General features: G+C 45.0%; 1 protein-coding gene across 3 annotated transcripts in view; it reads right to left on the minus strand.

Annotated features, from left to right (window-relative positions):
- Positions 1 to 4,823: 4,823 nt before the first annotated feature.
- mlst8 (MTOR associated protein, LST8 homolog (S. cerevisiae)) overlaps positions 4,824 to 16,508 on the minus strand; it is a 44,946-nt gene continuing 33,261 nt past the window's right edge. For all 3 annotated transcript variants that reach the window (XM_063058598.1, XM_063058600.1, XM_063058599.1), the window contains exons 8-9: positions 6,815 to 6,978; positions 4,824 to 5,917 (exon numbers count right to left, since the gene is read on the minus strand). In XM_063058598.1, the coding sequence (XP_062914668.1) occupies positions 5,799 to 5,917; positions 6,815 to 6,978 (283 nt within the window). In that variant the 3' untranslated portion in view covers positions 4,824 to 5,798. The remainder of the gene's footprint in view (positions 5,918 to 6,814; positions 6,979 to 16,508) is intronic.

A 16,508-nucleotide genomic window follows, 5' to 3' on the forward strand; every position in this document is an offset into this window, starting at 1 on the left:
TCTTCACAGTGGAAGACATCTGTAGTATACCGGACATTCAACAGTGTCAGGGAAGTGAAGTATGTGCAGTGAAAATTATGACTGTGAAAGTACTCAGGAAGCTTAATGGTCTGAGGGCGGATAAATCTCCTGGACCTGATGGAATGCACCCTCGGGTTCCGAAGGAAGTAGCTGGAGAGATTGCGGAGGAACTAACGATGATCTTTCAAGAATCGATACGTTCTGGCATTGTACCCGATGACTGGAACATTGTAAATGTTACTCTGCTATTTAAGAAGGGTGGGAGGCAGCAGAAGGAAACTATAGACCTGTGGATGGGATGTTGTTGGAATAGACAATAGACAATAGGTGCAGAAGTAGACCATTCGGCCCTTTGAGTCTGCACCGCCATTCTGAGATCATGGCTGATCATCTACTATCAATACCCGGTTCCTGTCTTGTCCCCATAACCCTTGATTCCCCTATCCATAAGATACCTATCTAGCTCCTTCTTGAAAGCATCCAGGGAATTGCCCTCCACTGCCTTCTGAGGCAGTGCGTTCCACACCTCCACAACTCTCTGGGAGAAGTTGTTCCTCCTCAACTCTGTCCTAAATGACCTACCCCTTATTCTTAAACCATGCCCTTTGGTACTGGACTCTATCTTGTCCAATCCCTTAATAATCTTATATGTCTCAATCAGATTCCCCCCTCAATCTCCTTAATTCCAGCATGTACAAGCCCAGTCTCTCTAACCTCTCTGCGTAAGACAGTCCGGACATCCCAGGAATTAACCTAGTGAACCTACGCTGCACCTCCTCCACATCGATTGTTAGGGATGAGATTACGGAGTACCTGGAGGCACATGACAAGATAGGCCAAAGCCAGCATGGTTTCCTGAAAAGACAATCCTGCCTAACTTCTGCAATTTTTTGAGGAATTACAAGCAGGGTAGACAAAGGAGATGCAGTAGATGTGGTGTACTTGGATTTTCTGAAGGCCTTTGACAAGGTGCCACACATGAGACAGCTTAGCAAGATAAGAGCTCATGGAATTGCAGGGAAGTTACTAGCATGGTTGGAACATTGGCTGATCAGCAGAGAGTGGGAATGAAGGGATCCTATTCCGGCTGGCTGCCGGTTACCAGTTGAGTTCCATGGAGTCAGTGTTGGGACCACTGCTTTTTACAATGTATGTCGATGATTTAGACTGAGATTGAAGGATTTGTGGCTAAATTTGCCAATGATACAAAGATAGGTGGAGGAGCAGGTAGTGTTGAGGAAACAGAGCCTGCAGAGAGACTTGGATAGTTTAGGGAAATAGGCAAAGAAGTGGCAAATGAATTACAATATTGGAAAGTGTATGGTCATGCACTTTGGTGGAAGAAATAAACGGGCAGACTATTATTTAGATGGGGAGAGAATTCAAAATGCAGAAATGCAAAGGGACTTGGAAGTCCTTGTGCAGGAAACATACAACATAGAATAGTACAGCACAGTACAGGCCCTTTGGCCCACAATGTTGTGCCGACCCTTAAACCCTGTCTCCCATATAACCCCCCACCTTAAATTCCTCCATATACCTGTCTAGCAGTCTCTTAAATTTCACTAGTTTATCTGCCTCCACCACTGACTCAGGCAGTGCATTCCATGCACCTACCACTCTGAGTAAAAAAACCTTCCTCTAATATCCCGCTTGAACTTCCCACCCCTTACCTTAAAGCAGCAGTCCCCAACCACCGAGCCGCGGACCGGCATCGCGCCGCAAAGCATGTGCTACCGGGCTGCGAGGAAATGATCTGATTTGGTGATATGAGTCAGCTACACCCTTCCTCATTCCTTGTCATGCCCACTGTTGAGCTTGTACGCGTGTGAGGTCATTACCCACATAGAAACATAGAAAATAGGTGCAGGAGTAGGCCATTCGGTCCTTTGAGCCTGCACCGCCATTCAGTATGATCATGAATGGTCATCCATGTCAGCGCGGGAAGGAGATCAACTCCTCGAGCTTGAAAATGACGGCTGGCTGAAAAGTATGTTTGACATAACATCTCTGCCAGCATTCTGGATCAAGGTCAAGGCTAAATATCCTGAGATAGCCACGAAAGCACTGAAAACATTGCTTCCATTTCCAACATCATATCGCTGCAATGCATGCAACGAAAACTAAATTGCGGAATAGTCTGGACATAAGGAACCCCCTTCGAGTATCGCTGTCTCCCATCACCCCTCGATGGGACCGTCTTGTTGCAGGGAAACAAGCCCAGGGCTCCCACTGATTCAGCGATATTGGTGTGTTGCAATGATTTTATATGTTCATACGAGGAAAATATGTGCTGTGGGTTTAATATCCAAACGTTACTTAAAATGTTATGATGCTATTGACTCATAAGTGACTTATATAACCATATAACAATTACAACACGGAAACAGGCCATCTCTGCCCTTCTATTCCGTGCCGAACGCTACTCTCACCTAGTCCCACCGACCTGCACTCAGCCCATAACCCTCCGTTCCTTTCCTGTCTATATACCTATCCAATTTTACTTTAAATGATAATATCGAACATGCCTCTACCACTTCTACTGGAAGTTCGTTCACACTTACTTCAAGCTCCCCTGTCCTCCCCTGATAATTGACTTAGCACTATATTCATGCGAGGAAAATATGCGCTGTGTGTTTAATATTAAATTCGTTAGATAAACCCTTTTAGAAACGAAATTGAGTGTATTAGCCACTTATCACCTATATTCCGGTCGTGATTAACACCCCGTCCCCCCCCGAACAGAGTCGCCAAAAACGATCTGTAGAAAAAAATTGGCACGTACACGCATGCGCACACAGGTGCCCGTGCAAGGCTTCATGGTCATGGTAGTCTTTCTCGGAGTAAACCCAATGTATTTGACTGCTACTCTTGTCCGTTGGCAACCTTACACACCCCCCCACCCCCCGCCACAACTCCCGGTCGGCCGGTCTGCAAGAATATTGTCAATATTAAACCGGTCCGCAGTGCAAAAAAGGTTGGGGACCCCTGCCTTAAAGCCATGTCCTCTTGTACTGAGCAGTGGTGCCCTGGGAAAGAGACGCTGGCTGTCCACTCTATCTATTCCTCTTAATATCCTGTATACCGAAAGCTTAACCTCCAGGTTGAGTTGGTGGTGCAGAAGGCAAATGCAATGTTGGCATTTATTTCTAAATGTATAGAATATAAGAGCAGGGATGTGATATTGAGGCTCTATAAGACACTTGTGAGGCCACACTTGAGGTATTGTGTGCAGTTTTGGGCTTCTTATTTTAGAAAGGATATACTGACAGTGGAGAGAGAAGGTTCACGAGAATGATTCCAGGAATGAAAGGGTTACAGTATGAGGAATGTCTGGCAGTATTTCCCTGGAGTTCAGGAGAATGAGGGGGAGATCTGATAGAAACATTCTGAATGTTAGAAGGCCTGAACAGATTAGATATGGCAAAGTTATTTCCCATGGTAGGGGAGTCTAGGACAACAGGGCTTGACTTCAGGATTGAAGGATGTCCATTTAGAACAGCGATGCAGAGAAATTACTTTAGTCAGAGGGTGGTAAATCTGTGGAATTTGTTGTTACGAGCAGCTGTGGAGGCCAAGTCATTGGGTTCATTTAAGGCAGAGACAGATAGGTTCTTGATTAGCCAGGGCATCAACGGGTATGGGGAGAAGGCAGGAGAGTGGGAAATGACTGGAAGAATTGGATTAGCCCATGATTGAATGGTGGAGCAGACTTGATGGGCCGAATGGCCTACTTCTGCTCCTATATCTTATGGTCTTATTGTTGCCCAGCCTTGCCATTTGAGAACAACTTCTTTGGGACACATCTATCCTGCTTCTTGTAAGCTATTCCCAGAAACTTCAGCTACCTCTGTTCTGCCGTCATCCCCTCTAGTGTCCTCCACCAATCCACCTGGGCAAGCTCCTCTCTCATGCCTCTGAAATTCCCTTTGCAATACTGATACATGTGACTTGTGCTTCTCCCTCTCACATTGCAATATGAATTCAATGATTTGGGAATGATATCCCTGCCTTCATGGGGCCTTCTGGAAGCATCCAACAGGGGAGACAGATCTCAATTTAATACACACACCCAAAAGAGGACTCCATTAATATTCGCCCTCTGACTGTTCCTCCCTTACTTGAATGCAATTTAAATATTGAAACCAAAGAAGATAAATGGGATGGTAGAAGAAAAAGTGATCTAGTGAATAGGATCTATATGAGGTCAGGTCCCTGGGGTCAGTTTCTGCACTTGGACCTAGCAGCTGCTTAGACAAGAGGAACTGCAGCTGGGTGAGTGTAGCTCCAACAGTTGAGAAGCTTGATAGGATCCAGGTCAAAACAACCACCTGATCAACACTCTTAAACATTCAACTGGTCACAGTGCAAACCACTTACAAATTTTCAAACTTCCTTTGAATGCCCCTCACAGATCTGTGACCTCCACTACCTTAATCTAAAAGGGTAAAATGCTCATGGGAATGTTACAGCCTGCAAATTCCCCTTACAAGTTGCTCACTAATCTGGCTTGAGAAACACTGTTAATTAACACTATTAAAATCATGGGAATCCTCAGCCAGCATTTGTGTGGGACAAACTTCACTATAAACACTGCTGAGGTGCTCAAAATTTAGACGGGCCTTCCCAAAGACCCTCACATTGCATACATTCATTAATACAATGTAAGCCATAAAACACCAATAGAGGCTGAGAGGATTTGGTTCAGATTCAATTACTGAGCAGTAGAATAATAGGTATTAACCTTGAAACATTAAATAAGAAAGCAGTGACCAATCAAATGCAGATATGTAATTTCTTTCAAGTTTTAATGATTACACACAGCATCAGATTAATTATTCAACATCCACCAACTGCACTGTTTTATAGCACTAGGTGTTAAGCATTTGCCTCCAGATGCCCATAGAGGAAAAACTATTTTCATCATATTTCCTTGAATGAACAGCTTATGTAGGAGACCCAAGCAACAAAACATGCTGGAGGAACTCAGCAGGCCAGGCAGCAAAAATGCCTAGACTTCTTTGGCTTGAATATTTAAATGGATGCTGCCTGGCCTGCTGAGTTCCTCCAGCATGTTTTGTGTGTGTTGCTTGGATTTCCAGCATCTGCAGGTTTTCTCTTGTTTACGTAGGAGACCTATTGCTATTGCCATTCGCTTCGACTGAATTACCAAGGGAACAAGCAGCATATGATGATACTGGACAGAATAACTTTAACAATATTCTTAACTTGTATGAATGTTGCATAACAGTTTTACATGTCTTCATGCTGCACAAAATATCCTTAGTTTATTATACTGGTGCACAAATTCAGGATATCTGATGCAATATTACTATGTGTTAATTATATTGCATGAGGTATCCAGAACTCATTCTTCAAAACTACCATCTTCACTAACCGTAATGGACCTTTTCAGACTAATATCCCCTTAAATGCTACAAAGCTTACAGTCCTCGTCAGAATGTCCCGGTTTGGGAGAGCTGCTGGTTACTTTAACATAGTTCAAATGCACAGCACAAACCTTTCACTCACCAACATTCTGCAACTCTGAAATCCTGGTGTCAGAGCTGAGGCTTACTAACTGTTGTGTAAGTTACCGTCTTGCAGCTCAAGTGACAAAATCAAGTCTGGTATTAGAATATGCAGAAAGGCTCCAGCCCACAGCAACTCGGATCATAGTGACTCATTACAGCAAATGGACAGGAATCCATTTTAATGTGCTTGGAATGGAAAAGGACACGGAGAAGGAAAGATGCGCATGCATCCTTTGGAGATATTCATCCCAGGACACTGTCATTGAAGGCCAAGCAAACAACTGCTTTCTGATGCCCACTGTACTCCCGTTTAATTTCACCAGTCTCCACACACCACAACCGGGCAAGGTTATCTGAAGAAGCTGTGTGTGGAAAGAAAGATGTTAGCCTTTTTGTGTAAAGAATGAAAGCTTGTAGATTACATACCATGTATATTGCAAACTCCATCCTCTCAAACAAGTTCTCTTGCTGGATAGTCACCAAAGCAAATGAACAACTTGTACGGGTTAACATACATTTAAAAATAACAAAATAGTATCTCCCACTTATGCAATGCCATTCAAAACTACAGGATGTGTCTGCACATTTTTCAGCTAAATACTTCTGAGGTATATTCACTCTTATGACGCATTAGTCAAATCAGACTTGGATAGGTTTTATGATGTTGGTTGAAAGACTAATGTTGAATAGGGTTTAAGAGACCACCCTAATTGTCTTCAGGATGCCTCCATAAATGTTTTGTGTCTAAAAGAAAAAAAGGGATTTCAATTTAACACATTACTTCCAACAAAACAGCACTCTCTTTTATTGCTATGTCATGTCAAACCTCGGAGTGAGAACCACACTCACAATTTGCTGACTCAGAGCGGAGACTGGGAACTAAAATGTGGAGAACTGCAGAATTTCTTAAAAGGGTATGTAAAGTTATCCAGCCACAAATGCAGTCTCATTCCTAATCCAACACAACTCTAAAAAGATTTCCTACGATATTTCTGACGTCCACTACCCAAGGGATCTAACTTTGGTATTATTAGATTAGATTATGTTGGCAAACAAGGAATCCTTGAGACATTTTCCCAGTGGTCTAGATTACAAATTATTCCAGGAACCTAATTGTACTTTGGAGACACAAGAGGGACATTGGAGTGAGTGCAATTAGTCTATATGAAATTGGCTGCTGATATCAGAGCAGAACTATGTACTGGAATAAACAGTGCTTAAATAGCACCAATCCCTTATTTGCATAGTTCACTTCTAACCTGTGACAATATATTGTGAGTCCCCTGAAAATGCACAGTCCCACATCCAGCCACGTGACGTCTCTCCAGGGTTATTGCTCTTGATGCTGAGCTCAGTCATTAGGGAGAAGTTGGAGGTCCTCCATATTTTGCAGGTCTGGTCAGCTGAGCACGTGGCAAGAAGTCTGTGGTAAGGAATAACAGAGTTTAACGTAGTATATAATAGTGTAATATATCACACAATTGTAGGAGAGCTGAAACAGGAATAAAATGACACACAAGAGATGTTGGAATGATCGTTCCATAATACATATTCTTTGCAACAGTTGTCAAGATATACTGTACTGATAGAATCACAATTAAACCAGCTCAGCTCCATTTAGATGCTGGTCCCACGGTGAGGAGAGAATTAAATCAGCAGGACTAGTGCAAAAGCCAAAGTTCTAACCAGAAAAGTAGACACTATGAAGAAAGGACGAAGAAGAAACCAGATACGACACAATCACTACAGATGTAGTGAGAGATACAGATACAGATGAGAGGGAGCTTGATGATGGTCAGGACAATATGAGTGAGGTTGATGTTCTGGAGCATGTTGATATTAAGGGAGAGGAAGTGTTGGAGTTGTTAAAATACATTAGGACAGATAAGTCCCCAGGGCCTGATGGAATATTCCCCAGGCTGCTCCACGAGGCGAGGGAAGAGACTGCTGAGCCTCTGGCTAGGATCTTTATGTCCTCGTTGTCCACGGGAATGGTACCGGAGGATTAGAGGGAGGCGAATGTTGTCCCCTTGTTCAAAAAGGGTAGTAGGGATAGTCCGGGTAATTATAGACAAGTGACCCTTACATCTGTGGTGGGAAAGCTGTTGGAAAAGATTCTTAGAGATACGATCTATGGGCATTTAGAGAATCATGGTCTGATCAGGGACAGTCAGCATGGCTTTGTGAAGGGCAGATCGTGTCTAACAAGCCTGATAGAGTTCTTTGAGGAGGTGACCAGGCATATAGATGAGGGTAGTGCAGTGGATGTGATCTATATGGATTTTAGTAAGGCATTTGACAAGGTTCCACACGGTAGGCTTATTCAGAAAGTCAGAAGGCATGGGATCCAGGGAAGTTTGGCCAGGTGGATTCAGAATTGGCTTGCCTGCAGAAGGCAGAGGGTCGTGGTGGAGTGAGTACATTCAGATTGGAGGATTGTGACTAGTGGTGTCCCACAAGGATCTGTTCTGGGACCTCTACTTTTCGTGATTTTTATTAACGACCTGAATGTGGGGGTAGAAGGGTGGGTTGGCAAGTTTGCAGCTGACACAAAGGTTGGTGGTGTTGTGGATAGTGTAGAGGATTGTCAAAGATTGCAGAGAGACATTGATAGGATGCAGAACTGGGCTGAGAAGTGGCAGATGGAGTTCAACCCAGAGAAGTGTAAGGTGGTACATTTTGGAAGGACAAACTCCAAGGCAGAGTACAAAGTAAATGGCAGGATACTTGGTAGTGTGGAGGAGCAGAGGGATCTGGGGGTATATGTCCACAGATCCCTGGAAGTTGCCTCACAGGTGGATAGGGTAGTTAAGAAAGCTTATGGGGTGTTAGCTTTCATAAGTCGAGGGATAGAGTTTAAGAGTCGCGATGTACTGATGCAGCTCTATAAAACTCTGGTTAGGCCACACTTGGAGCACTGTGTCCAGTTCTGGTCGCCTCACTATAGGAAGGATGTGGAAGCATTGGAAAGGGTACAGAGAAGATTTACCAAGATGCCGCCTGGTTTAGAAAGTATGCATTATGATCAGAGATTAAGGGAGCTAGGGCTTTACTCTTTGGAGAGAAGGCGGATGAGAGGAGACATGATAGAGGCGTACAAGATAATAAGAGGAATAGATAGAGTGGATAGCCAGCGCCTCTTCCCCAGGGCACCACTGCTCAATACAAGAGGACATGGCTTTAAGGTAAGGGGTGGGAAGTTCAAGGGGGATATTAGAGGAAGGTTTTTTACTCAGAGAGTGGTTGGTGCGTGGAATGCACTGCCTGAGTCAGTGGTGGAGGCAGATACACTAGTGAAGTTTAAGAGACTACTAGACAGGTATATGGAGGAATTTAAGGTGGGGGCTTATATGGGAGGCAGGGTTTGAGTGTTGGCACAACATTGTGGGCTGAAGGGCCTGTACTGTGCTGTACTATTCTATGTTCTATGATGTATTTGTCAAATATATAATATGCCATTCAAGTCTGCTCCACTGTTTAATAAGATCACGGCTGCTCTGACAGTAATCTCATCTACACAGTCCTATCTGACAGTAATCTCATCTACACAGTCCTATCTTTCCATGGTAGACTTTCACCTTCTTGTTTCCTATTGCAGCTGTTACCAGATTCCATTGAGACACTTAGCAGGAGTTCGTCAACATTTCTGATCCAGTCAGTACAAGACATTAATGTCTCACACCTAGAAGGCTCAGCAGGTTTCCTTTGCACTGAAATTCAGAGCTGACACTGTCACTGAATAAATTATACAATACAAAGTTATAACTCCATGTATCTGAAAACTATAAGCAGATTGTGGTAGAGACATTCCTGACTGAACTTAAAGAAAACACTTGTTTAAGATAAGTTGCCATGTGCTTTTACTGGGAAGTTAACAGCATTCCCTTCTCAGTTGCCTGTTCCGTGAATGCCTCAAGGAATAAATAACAGAAAACGTGCTCATAGGCTTCTTAGTGTGACTCCAGAACCACCACTTAAATGTTTTGCAACTACGTAGCTGCTTATGTCTGGAATCTTGGTGGCCATTTTCTCATAGTGAGATGCCCCCTATGACACTGAAACAACTGTTCCACCAACATGTTTCAATAGTGTTGATTCAGTTAAGAGTCTGGTTCCTCTGCTTCAAGAAAAATAAGCAGAGGCACAAAAAGGCTAAGATCAATTCAATAAACAGGTGGTTTACATTGAGGGCTTAGGAAAGTAGCAGTAGAACCAATGGATACTGGATCTGACAGAGCAAAGCATATAGGCGGCACAATCATCTTAATTTACTCTTGCCTTAAACTTTAGTAGAGGATAAGACAAATGCAAGATATGTACAGTTTTCACATACAGTGCCTATAAAAAGCATTCACACCCCTTGGAAGTTTTCATGTTTTATTGTTTTACAGCATTGAATCACAGTGGATTTCATTTGTTTTTTTTTAACACTGATCAACAGAAAAGACTTTTGTTCAAAGTGAAAACAAATTTTTACAAATTGGTTTAAATTAATTTCAATTATTAAACACAAGATAATTGATTGCATAATTATCTACCCCCTTCAAGTCAGTGTTTAGTAGATGCACCTCGAGCCTGTGTGGATAGGTCTCTATATCAGCTTTGCACATCTGGACACTGCAATCTTTCCCTATTCTTCTTTACAAAAGTGCTCAAGCTCTGTCAAATTGCATGGGGATCATGCGTGAACAGCCCTTTTCAAGTCCAGCCACAAATTCTCAATCGGATTGAAGTCTGGACTCTGCAGGACATTAATTAATGTTGTTTTTAAGCCATTCCTGTGTAGCTTTGGCTTTATGTTTGGGATCATTGTCTTGCTGGAAAACAAATCTCCCAATTCGCCGTTCTCTTGCAGAGTGCATCAGGTTTTCTTCCAGGATTTCCCTGTATTTTGCTGCTTTCATTTTACCCTCTACCTTCACAACCTTTCTAGGGCCTGCTACAGTGAAGCATCCCCACAGCATGATGCAGCCACCACCATGCTTCATGGTAGGGATGGTGTATTTTTGATGATATGCAGAGTTTAGCTTCTGCCAGACATAGCGTTTAGTCTGATGACCAAAAAGTTCAATTTTGGTTTCATCAGACCATAGAAGCTTTTTCCAACTGACTTCAGAGTCTCCCACACGCCTTCAGGCAAACTCTAGCTGAGATTCATGAGAGTTTTTTTCTCAACAGTAGCTTTCTCTTTGCCACTCTCCCATAAAGCTGCGGCAGGTGAAGCACCCGGGCAACAGTTGTTGTATGTACAGTCTCCCTCACCTCAGCCACTGAAACTTGTAACTCCTCCAGAGTTTTCATAGGTGTCCCTCACTTATCCCACTCTTGCACGGTCACTCAGTTTTTGAGGAAGGTCTGCTCTAGGCAGATTTGCAGCTGTGCCATATTCTTTCTTTTTCTTGATTGACATAACTGTATTCCAAGAGATATTCAGTGACTTGAAAATTTTCTTGTATCCATCTTCTGACTTGTGCTTTTCAATAATTTTTTCGCCGAGTTGCTTGGAGTGTTCTTTTGTCTTCAAGGTGTAGATTTTGCCAGGATACTGACTCACCAGCAGTTGGACCTTCCAGATACAGGTGTGTATTTTACTACATTCAATTGAAACACCATGACTACACCAGTGATGTATCATATTGGTGTGTCATATCAAAGGGTGGGGTGGAGATGAATACTTATGCAATCAATCATTTTGTGCTTTATATTTATAATTAATTTTGATCACTTTGTGGGAATTTGTTTTCACTTTGACACGAGCCTTTTCTGTTGATCAGTGTCAAAAAAAAGCCAAATGAAATCCAGTGATTCAATGTTGTAAAACAATAAAACATGAAAACTTCTGGGGGGGTGGGAGGGGGATGAATAGGCACTGTGCATTTACTGAAATAGTTCTGATGAAAAGAGCAAGTGGTTAAAGCATATATGAAAACAACGTTGAAGAGATATTAAGACAGGCACATGAACAGCCAGGAAATGGAGAGATACAGACCACATGCAGACATATGGGACTAGTTTAAATGAGCATCATGGTCAACACAGACAGCATGGGCAAAAAGGCCTGTTCCTCTAAGCTACTAACTGAGAGGGAGAAAGTTGCAAAGAGATACGCAGGGGAATGGGACTGATGCGTATACTCTGGGAGCCACTACTGAATGGTCTTCTTCAATAGACTAAAATAAGACTTTCCATTCTCATAGTTCCCTGAAGAAAGGGAGAATAAAAGGTCTTATTATAGTTTATTTAATCTTTCTGTCTTATAACTCTGACTCTGATGTAAGTTATATACAGTTCTCTGACATTAAATGTACCTATTGATACAGTCTACCTAGGTAGTTGCCCAGAGATTTAGATTTATTGGAACACTCTGGGCCACACAGTTTCATCCAGCACATCCACAGTATAGTCCTGGAAGGTCTCCTCATTTTCTGGCTTGGGATAGATTTCCCATCAGCTGTCGAGACCTTCAACATGATGAATGCTTGTCAAAGATTTCACAAATGTCCAAAAATCACAAGGAATCTTTCAAAAATAAAACTTTAAACATAAAAGACTAAATATACACTTTACTTAGAAACATTTAAACATGAGGAATTCTGCAGATGCTGGAAATTCAAGCAACACACATCAAAGTTGCTGGTGAACGCAGCAGGCCAGGCAGCATCTCTAGGAAGAGGTACAGTCGACGTTTCGGGCCGAGACCCTTCATCAGGACTAACTGAAGGAAGAGCTAGTAAGAGATTTGAAAGTGGGAGGGGGAGATCAAAAATGATAGGAGAAGACAGGAGCGGGAGGGATGGAGCCAAGAGCTGGACAGGTGATTGGCAAAAGGGATATGAGAGAATCATGGGACAGGAGGCCCAGGGAGAAGGAAAGGGAGGAGGAGGAAAAAAACCCAGAAGTTGGGCAAGGGGTATAGTCAGAGGGAGAAAAAGGAGAGAGAGAGAGAAAGAATGTGTGTATATAAATAAATAACAGATGGGGTACGGGTGACCACTGGGAGATCCTGCTTTCTCTGAAGGACAGAGCGTAGGTGTTCAGCAAAACAATCTCCCAGTCTGCGTCGGGTCTCGCCAATATATAGAAGGCCACATTATGAGCACCGGACGCAGTACATCATCCCAGCCAACTCACAGGTGAAGTGTCGCCTCACCTGGAAGGACTGTCTGGGGCCCTAAACGGTGGTAAGGGAGGAAGTGTAAGGGCATGTGTAGCACTTGTTCCGCTTACAAGGATAAGTGCCAGGAGGGAGATCAGTGGGGAGGGATGGTGGGGGGACAAATGGACAAGGGAGTCACCAAGGGAGCGATCCCTGCGGAAAGCGGGGGGGGGGGGGGAGGGAAAGATGTGTTTAGTGGTGGGATCCCGTTGGAGGTGGCGGAAGTTACGGAGAATAATATGTTGGACACAGAGGCTGGTGGGGTGGTAGGTGAGGACCAGGGGAACCTCCATTCTGCGGTCTATGACTTCCCCATTCTGGCATCTACTCTCTCCACCTTCTGCCAAACAAAAGCCCGCGAAAGCTTTTCTGGGCACCACAAGAAAGAAAAAACACGCCTCTCATGGGACGGCGCACATTCCAAAGCCCCTGTAATCTCTAGTCATAACCCAAACATTGCTGCTACAGAGTAGCCATTACCTTAGCATTACAGAGTAGCCATTACATTAGCAGTGAAACCTTACAGAGCATTACACTCTCCCCCACCAAATTTAGTCATGTCCTTATGGCATTGAGATAATTTGCCAACCCTTCCTGCAAGGCACAAAGTCCAATCCAGGTGTAAAAGGCAGTGATAAAGCTCTCCAAAACAGTAGGGGCCACACTCTGTTCCCCCACTGCTACACAGGCCAGCCTATCCGGTGGCCTTCTAATTCTCTGAGACCTCCGTTCCCCCTTACCTAACTCTTCAGGTTCAGACATGACTGGGGATACTTCTGGTCTAGCTGGTGATGCTTCCCTGGCCTATCACTTGTGCCCACCTGCAGCTCCTCTGTCCCGTGGTCAAGCTCTGCTTCGTCCCTTGCAGGGTCCAGCTGCAACCCAGGCTGTCCAGATAGCACCCCCCCCCCAACCAACAGCTTCACCTGACTCAGTGGGAGAAGAGCTGGGAGTCTCTTTCTCAATCAATGGGGAGTTAGCAAAAGGCAGCATATACCACACATCCAGGCCCTCTGAATCAGTATCCCTCTCAGGGGTGGAGGCTTATCCTCTCCTGCTGTTGGCCCTGAAGTCACCCTGGGTCACCGCAGAGTCCTCTTACTAGGTACCAAGTTGGGCTTTGGGTCAACCTGCACCTCTTGTCCCAGAGGCAGAAGGTGGTTCCGATGGAGAATCTCGACAGGCCCATTCCCATCCTCTGGTTTCACCCAGAAAACTGGTAGGCCTCGCATCTGACTCTCCACCACAAAGGGCGCAGCCGCCCAGCAGTCAGCCAACTTATGCTTGCCAGGTAGCCCCAAATTCCTTATGAGGACTTGGTCTTCCGGCAGGAGTTGGGAGAACCTCACCTTTTGATCACACCTCCTCTTATTTCCTTGATTCTGCTTGGCAGCTGCGACCTCAGCTAATTCATAAGCCCTTTTCAGCTTCCTTCTCATATCAGACACATACTTCAGGTAAGTCTTTGGTGGTAAGTCGCCCTTGTCAGTATCAAAACAAAGGTCAATGGGCAACCTTGCCTCACACCCAAATATCAGATAGTATGGCGAGTACCCAGTAGCTTCATTTCATGTACAGTTGTAACTGTGGACCAGATGTCCAATATGTTGACTCCACCTGCTCTTCTCGTTGATCTCCAAGGTCCTGACCATGTCTAGCAAGGTCCGAATGAACCTCTCTGGCTGGGGATTACCCTATGGGTGACAGGGCGTAGTCCTCGACTTCTTGACTCCAAGCATGCCCAGTAACTCATGGATGAGTCTGCTCTCGAAATCCTGTCCCTGATCACTATGTATCCACCTGGGAAGGCCATAATAAATGAAATACTTCTCCCATAACACTTTGGCCACTGTGGACCCCCTCTGGTCCTTGGTAGGGAAAGCCTGCGCATATCTGGTGTAGTGATCCGTGATGACTAAGACATTCGCTGTGTTGCTGGCATCGGGTTCTATTGACAGGAAATCCACACACACCAGGTCCAGGGGCCCCGCACTCTGCAAGTGGGGCAAAGGTACTGCCCGCGTAGGCAGCATCTTCCACCGTATGCATAGAATGTACGACTTGCAGTATTCTTCAACCTCAGACTTCATTCGGGGCCAGTAAAATCAGTCTCTGAGCAATCCACAGGTCTTTTCAACCACCAAGTGTCCAGAATCTTCATGAAGTGACTTCAACACAATCCTCCGATACTTCTCTAGCAGAACCAGCTGTGACCGCCGAGGTCAGGATTAATGTTAGGGGATTGTTGTCCGTCCTCACCTCAAACTTGACACTATAGAGATAGTCACTCAGCTTATCCACCAGAGCCCATTTCAACTCCAGAAACTCCAATTTGTGCGTGGGATAGTTTTTCCTCGGAGGGCAACAGACTCGGCTAACAAATGCAATGGGTCTCAACCCGGTGCCCTGATCCTGATACAGTATGCCCCCTTAGCCCTCTCGGCTGGCATCCATATGCAGTACATACGGCAATCGGGGGTCTGCAAAAGCCAGCACCGGCACCTGGGTCAGCAGCTCCTTCAGCACCTGAAAGGCCTCTTTACATTTCGCATCCCATTTTGGTCCAAAAGGCTCTGATGGGCTAAGATACTTTCCACCCTCCTGTCCTTTTCCGTCCTCCCTTTCTTCCCCAAGGGAGGGTAACCGCACAGAAGCTGAATCAATGGGTGACTCACTTTTGCGTAGCGTTTCACGAACCTTCGATAGTAACCACAGAACCCGAGGAACGAGCGCAGAGCGCTCACAGTCTGGGGTCTTGGCCAGGTGGTCACCACCTCTATCTTAGCAGGATCTGTAGCTACTCCATTCCGTGAGACTATGTGCCCCAAACAGCTAACAGACGTCTTGCAGAAGTGGCACTTGTCCAGGGAGTCTTAACCCTTCAGCCTTCAGGCAGCCCAACACCTTCAGTAGCCTCACTTCATGTTCTTCCAAGGTGGACCCAAGCACTATGAGGTCATCCAGATACACCAATACCTCAAGCAAGTTCATATCCCCCACTGTTTTCTCCATGACCCACCGGAAGGTTAGGGGCTCCCGATATACCCTGGGGCATCCTTTCGAACAGGAAGAAACCCAGTGGACACATAAATGCTGTCTTCTCTTTGTCAGCCTCACTCAAGGGGATCTGGTAATTTCCACTCCTCAAGTCCAGCACACTGAACCACTTCACACCACTCAGACAGGCCAGTGCATCTTCGATCCTGAGGACAGTATACTGGTCAGGGACGGTACGCCTATTCAGAGTCCAATAGTCCACACACATGCGTACCTTCTCATTCTTTCTGGCCACTACTATTGGAGATGCATAGGGGCTTTGGGACTCAGTAATGATCCCAGCTTCCTTCAACTTACACAAATGCTGCCTAACGTCTTCCACCTCTGCAGGGGCCAGGTGCTGTGACCTCTCTGAATGGGGTGTCCTCGGTCACCCGGATAGTGTGACGAGTGCTCTTGGAACAACTCACATCAAACTCGTCAGTGGAAAAGACACTTTCCAGCTTCAACATCTTCTCTACCAACTTCCCCTTCCAACCCACAGGAAACGGGGAGTCCCCGAAATTGAATGACTCAGCGATCAATTTTGCCCCCTTTTCCAATAGTTTCTCCCCGGCTTGTCTCACAGGGAAACTAGACATTATGGTCACAGGGAACAAATGCGCCAGGGGCATCCTCTGCTCGAGCGTGACCTCCCTCTTCGTAGTGTTCCTGACAATCACTGCCATCCTGCTTGCCTGTACAACCGAGGGCTTCTGCAATTCGGGCCTCACCAGTACCTCAGCAGGAAATGCTGACTC

The sequence above is a fragment of the Mobula hypostoma genome, chromosome 9, assembly GCF_963921235.1.
Source record: "Mobula hypostoma chromosome 9, sMobHyp1.1, whole genome shotgun sequence".
Lineage (NCBI taxonomy): Eukaryota > Metazoa > Chordata > Chondrichthyes > Myliobatiformes > Myliobatidae > Mobula > Mobula hypostoma.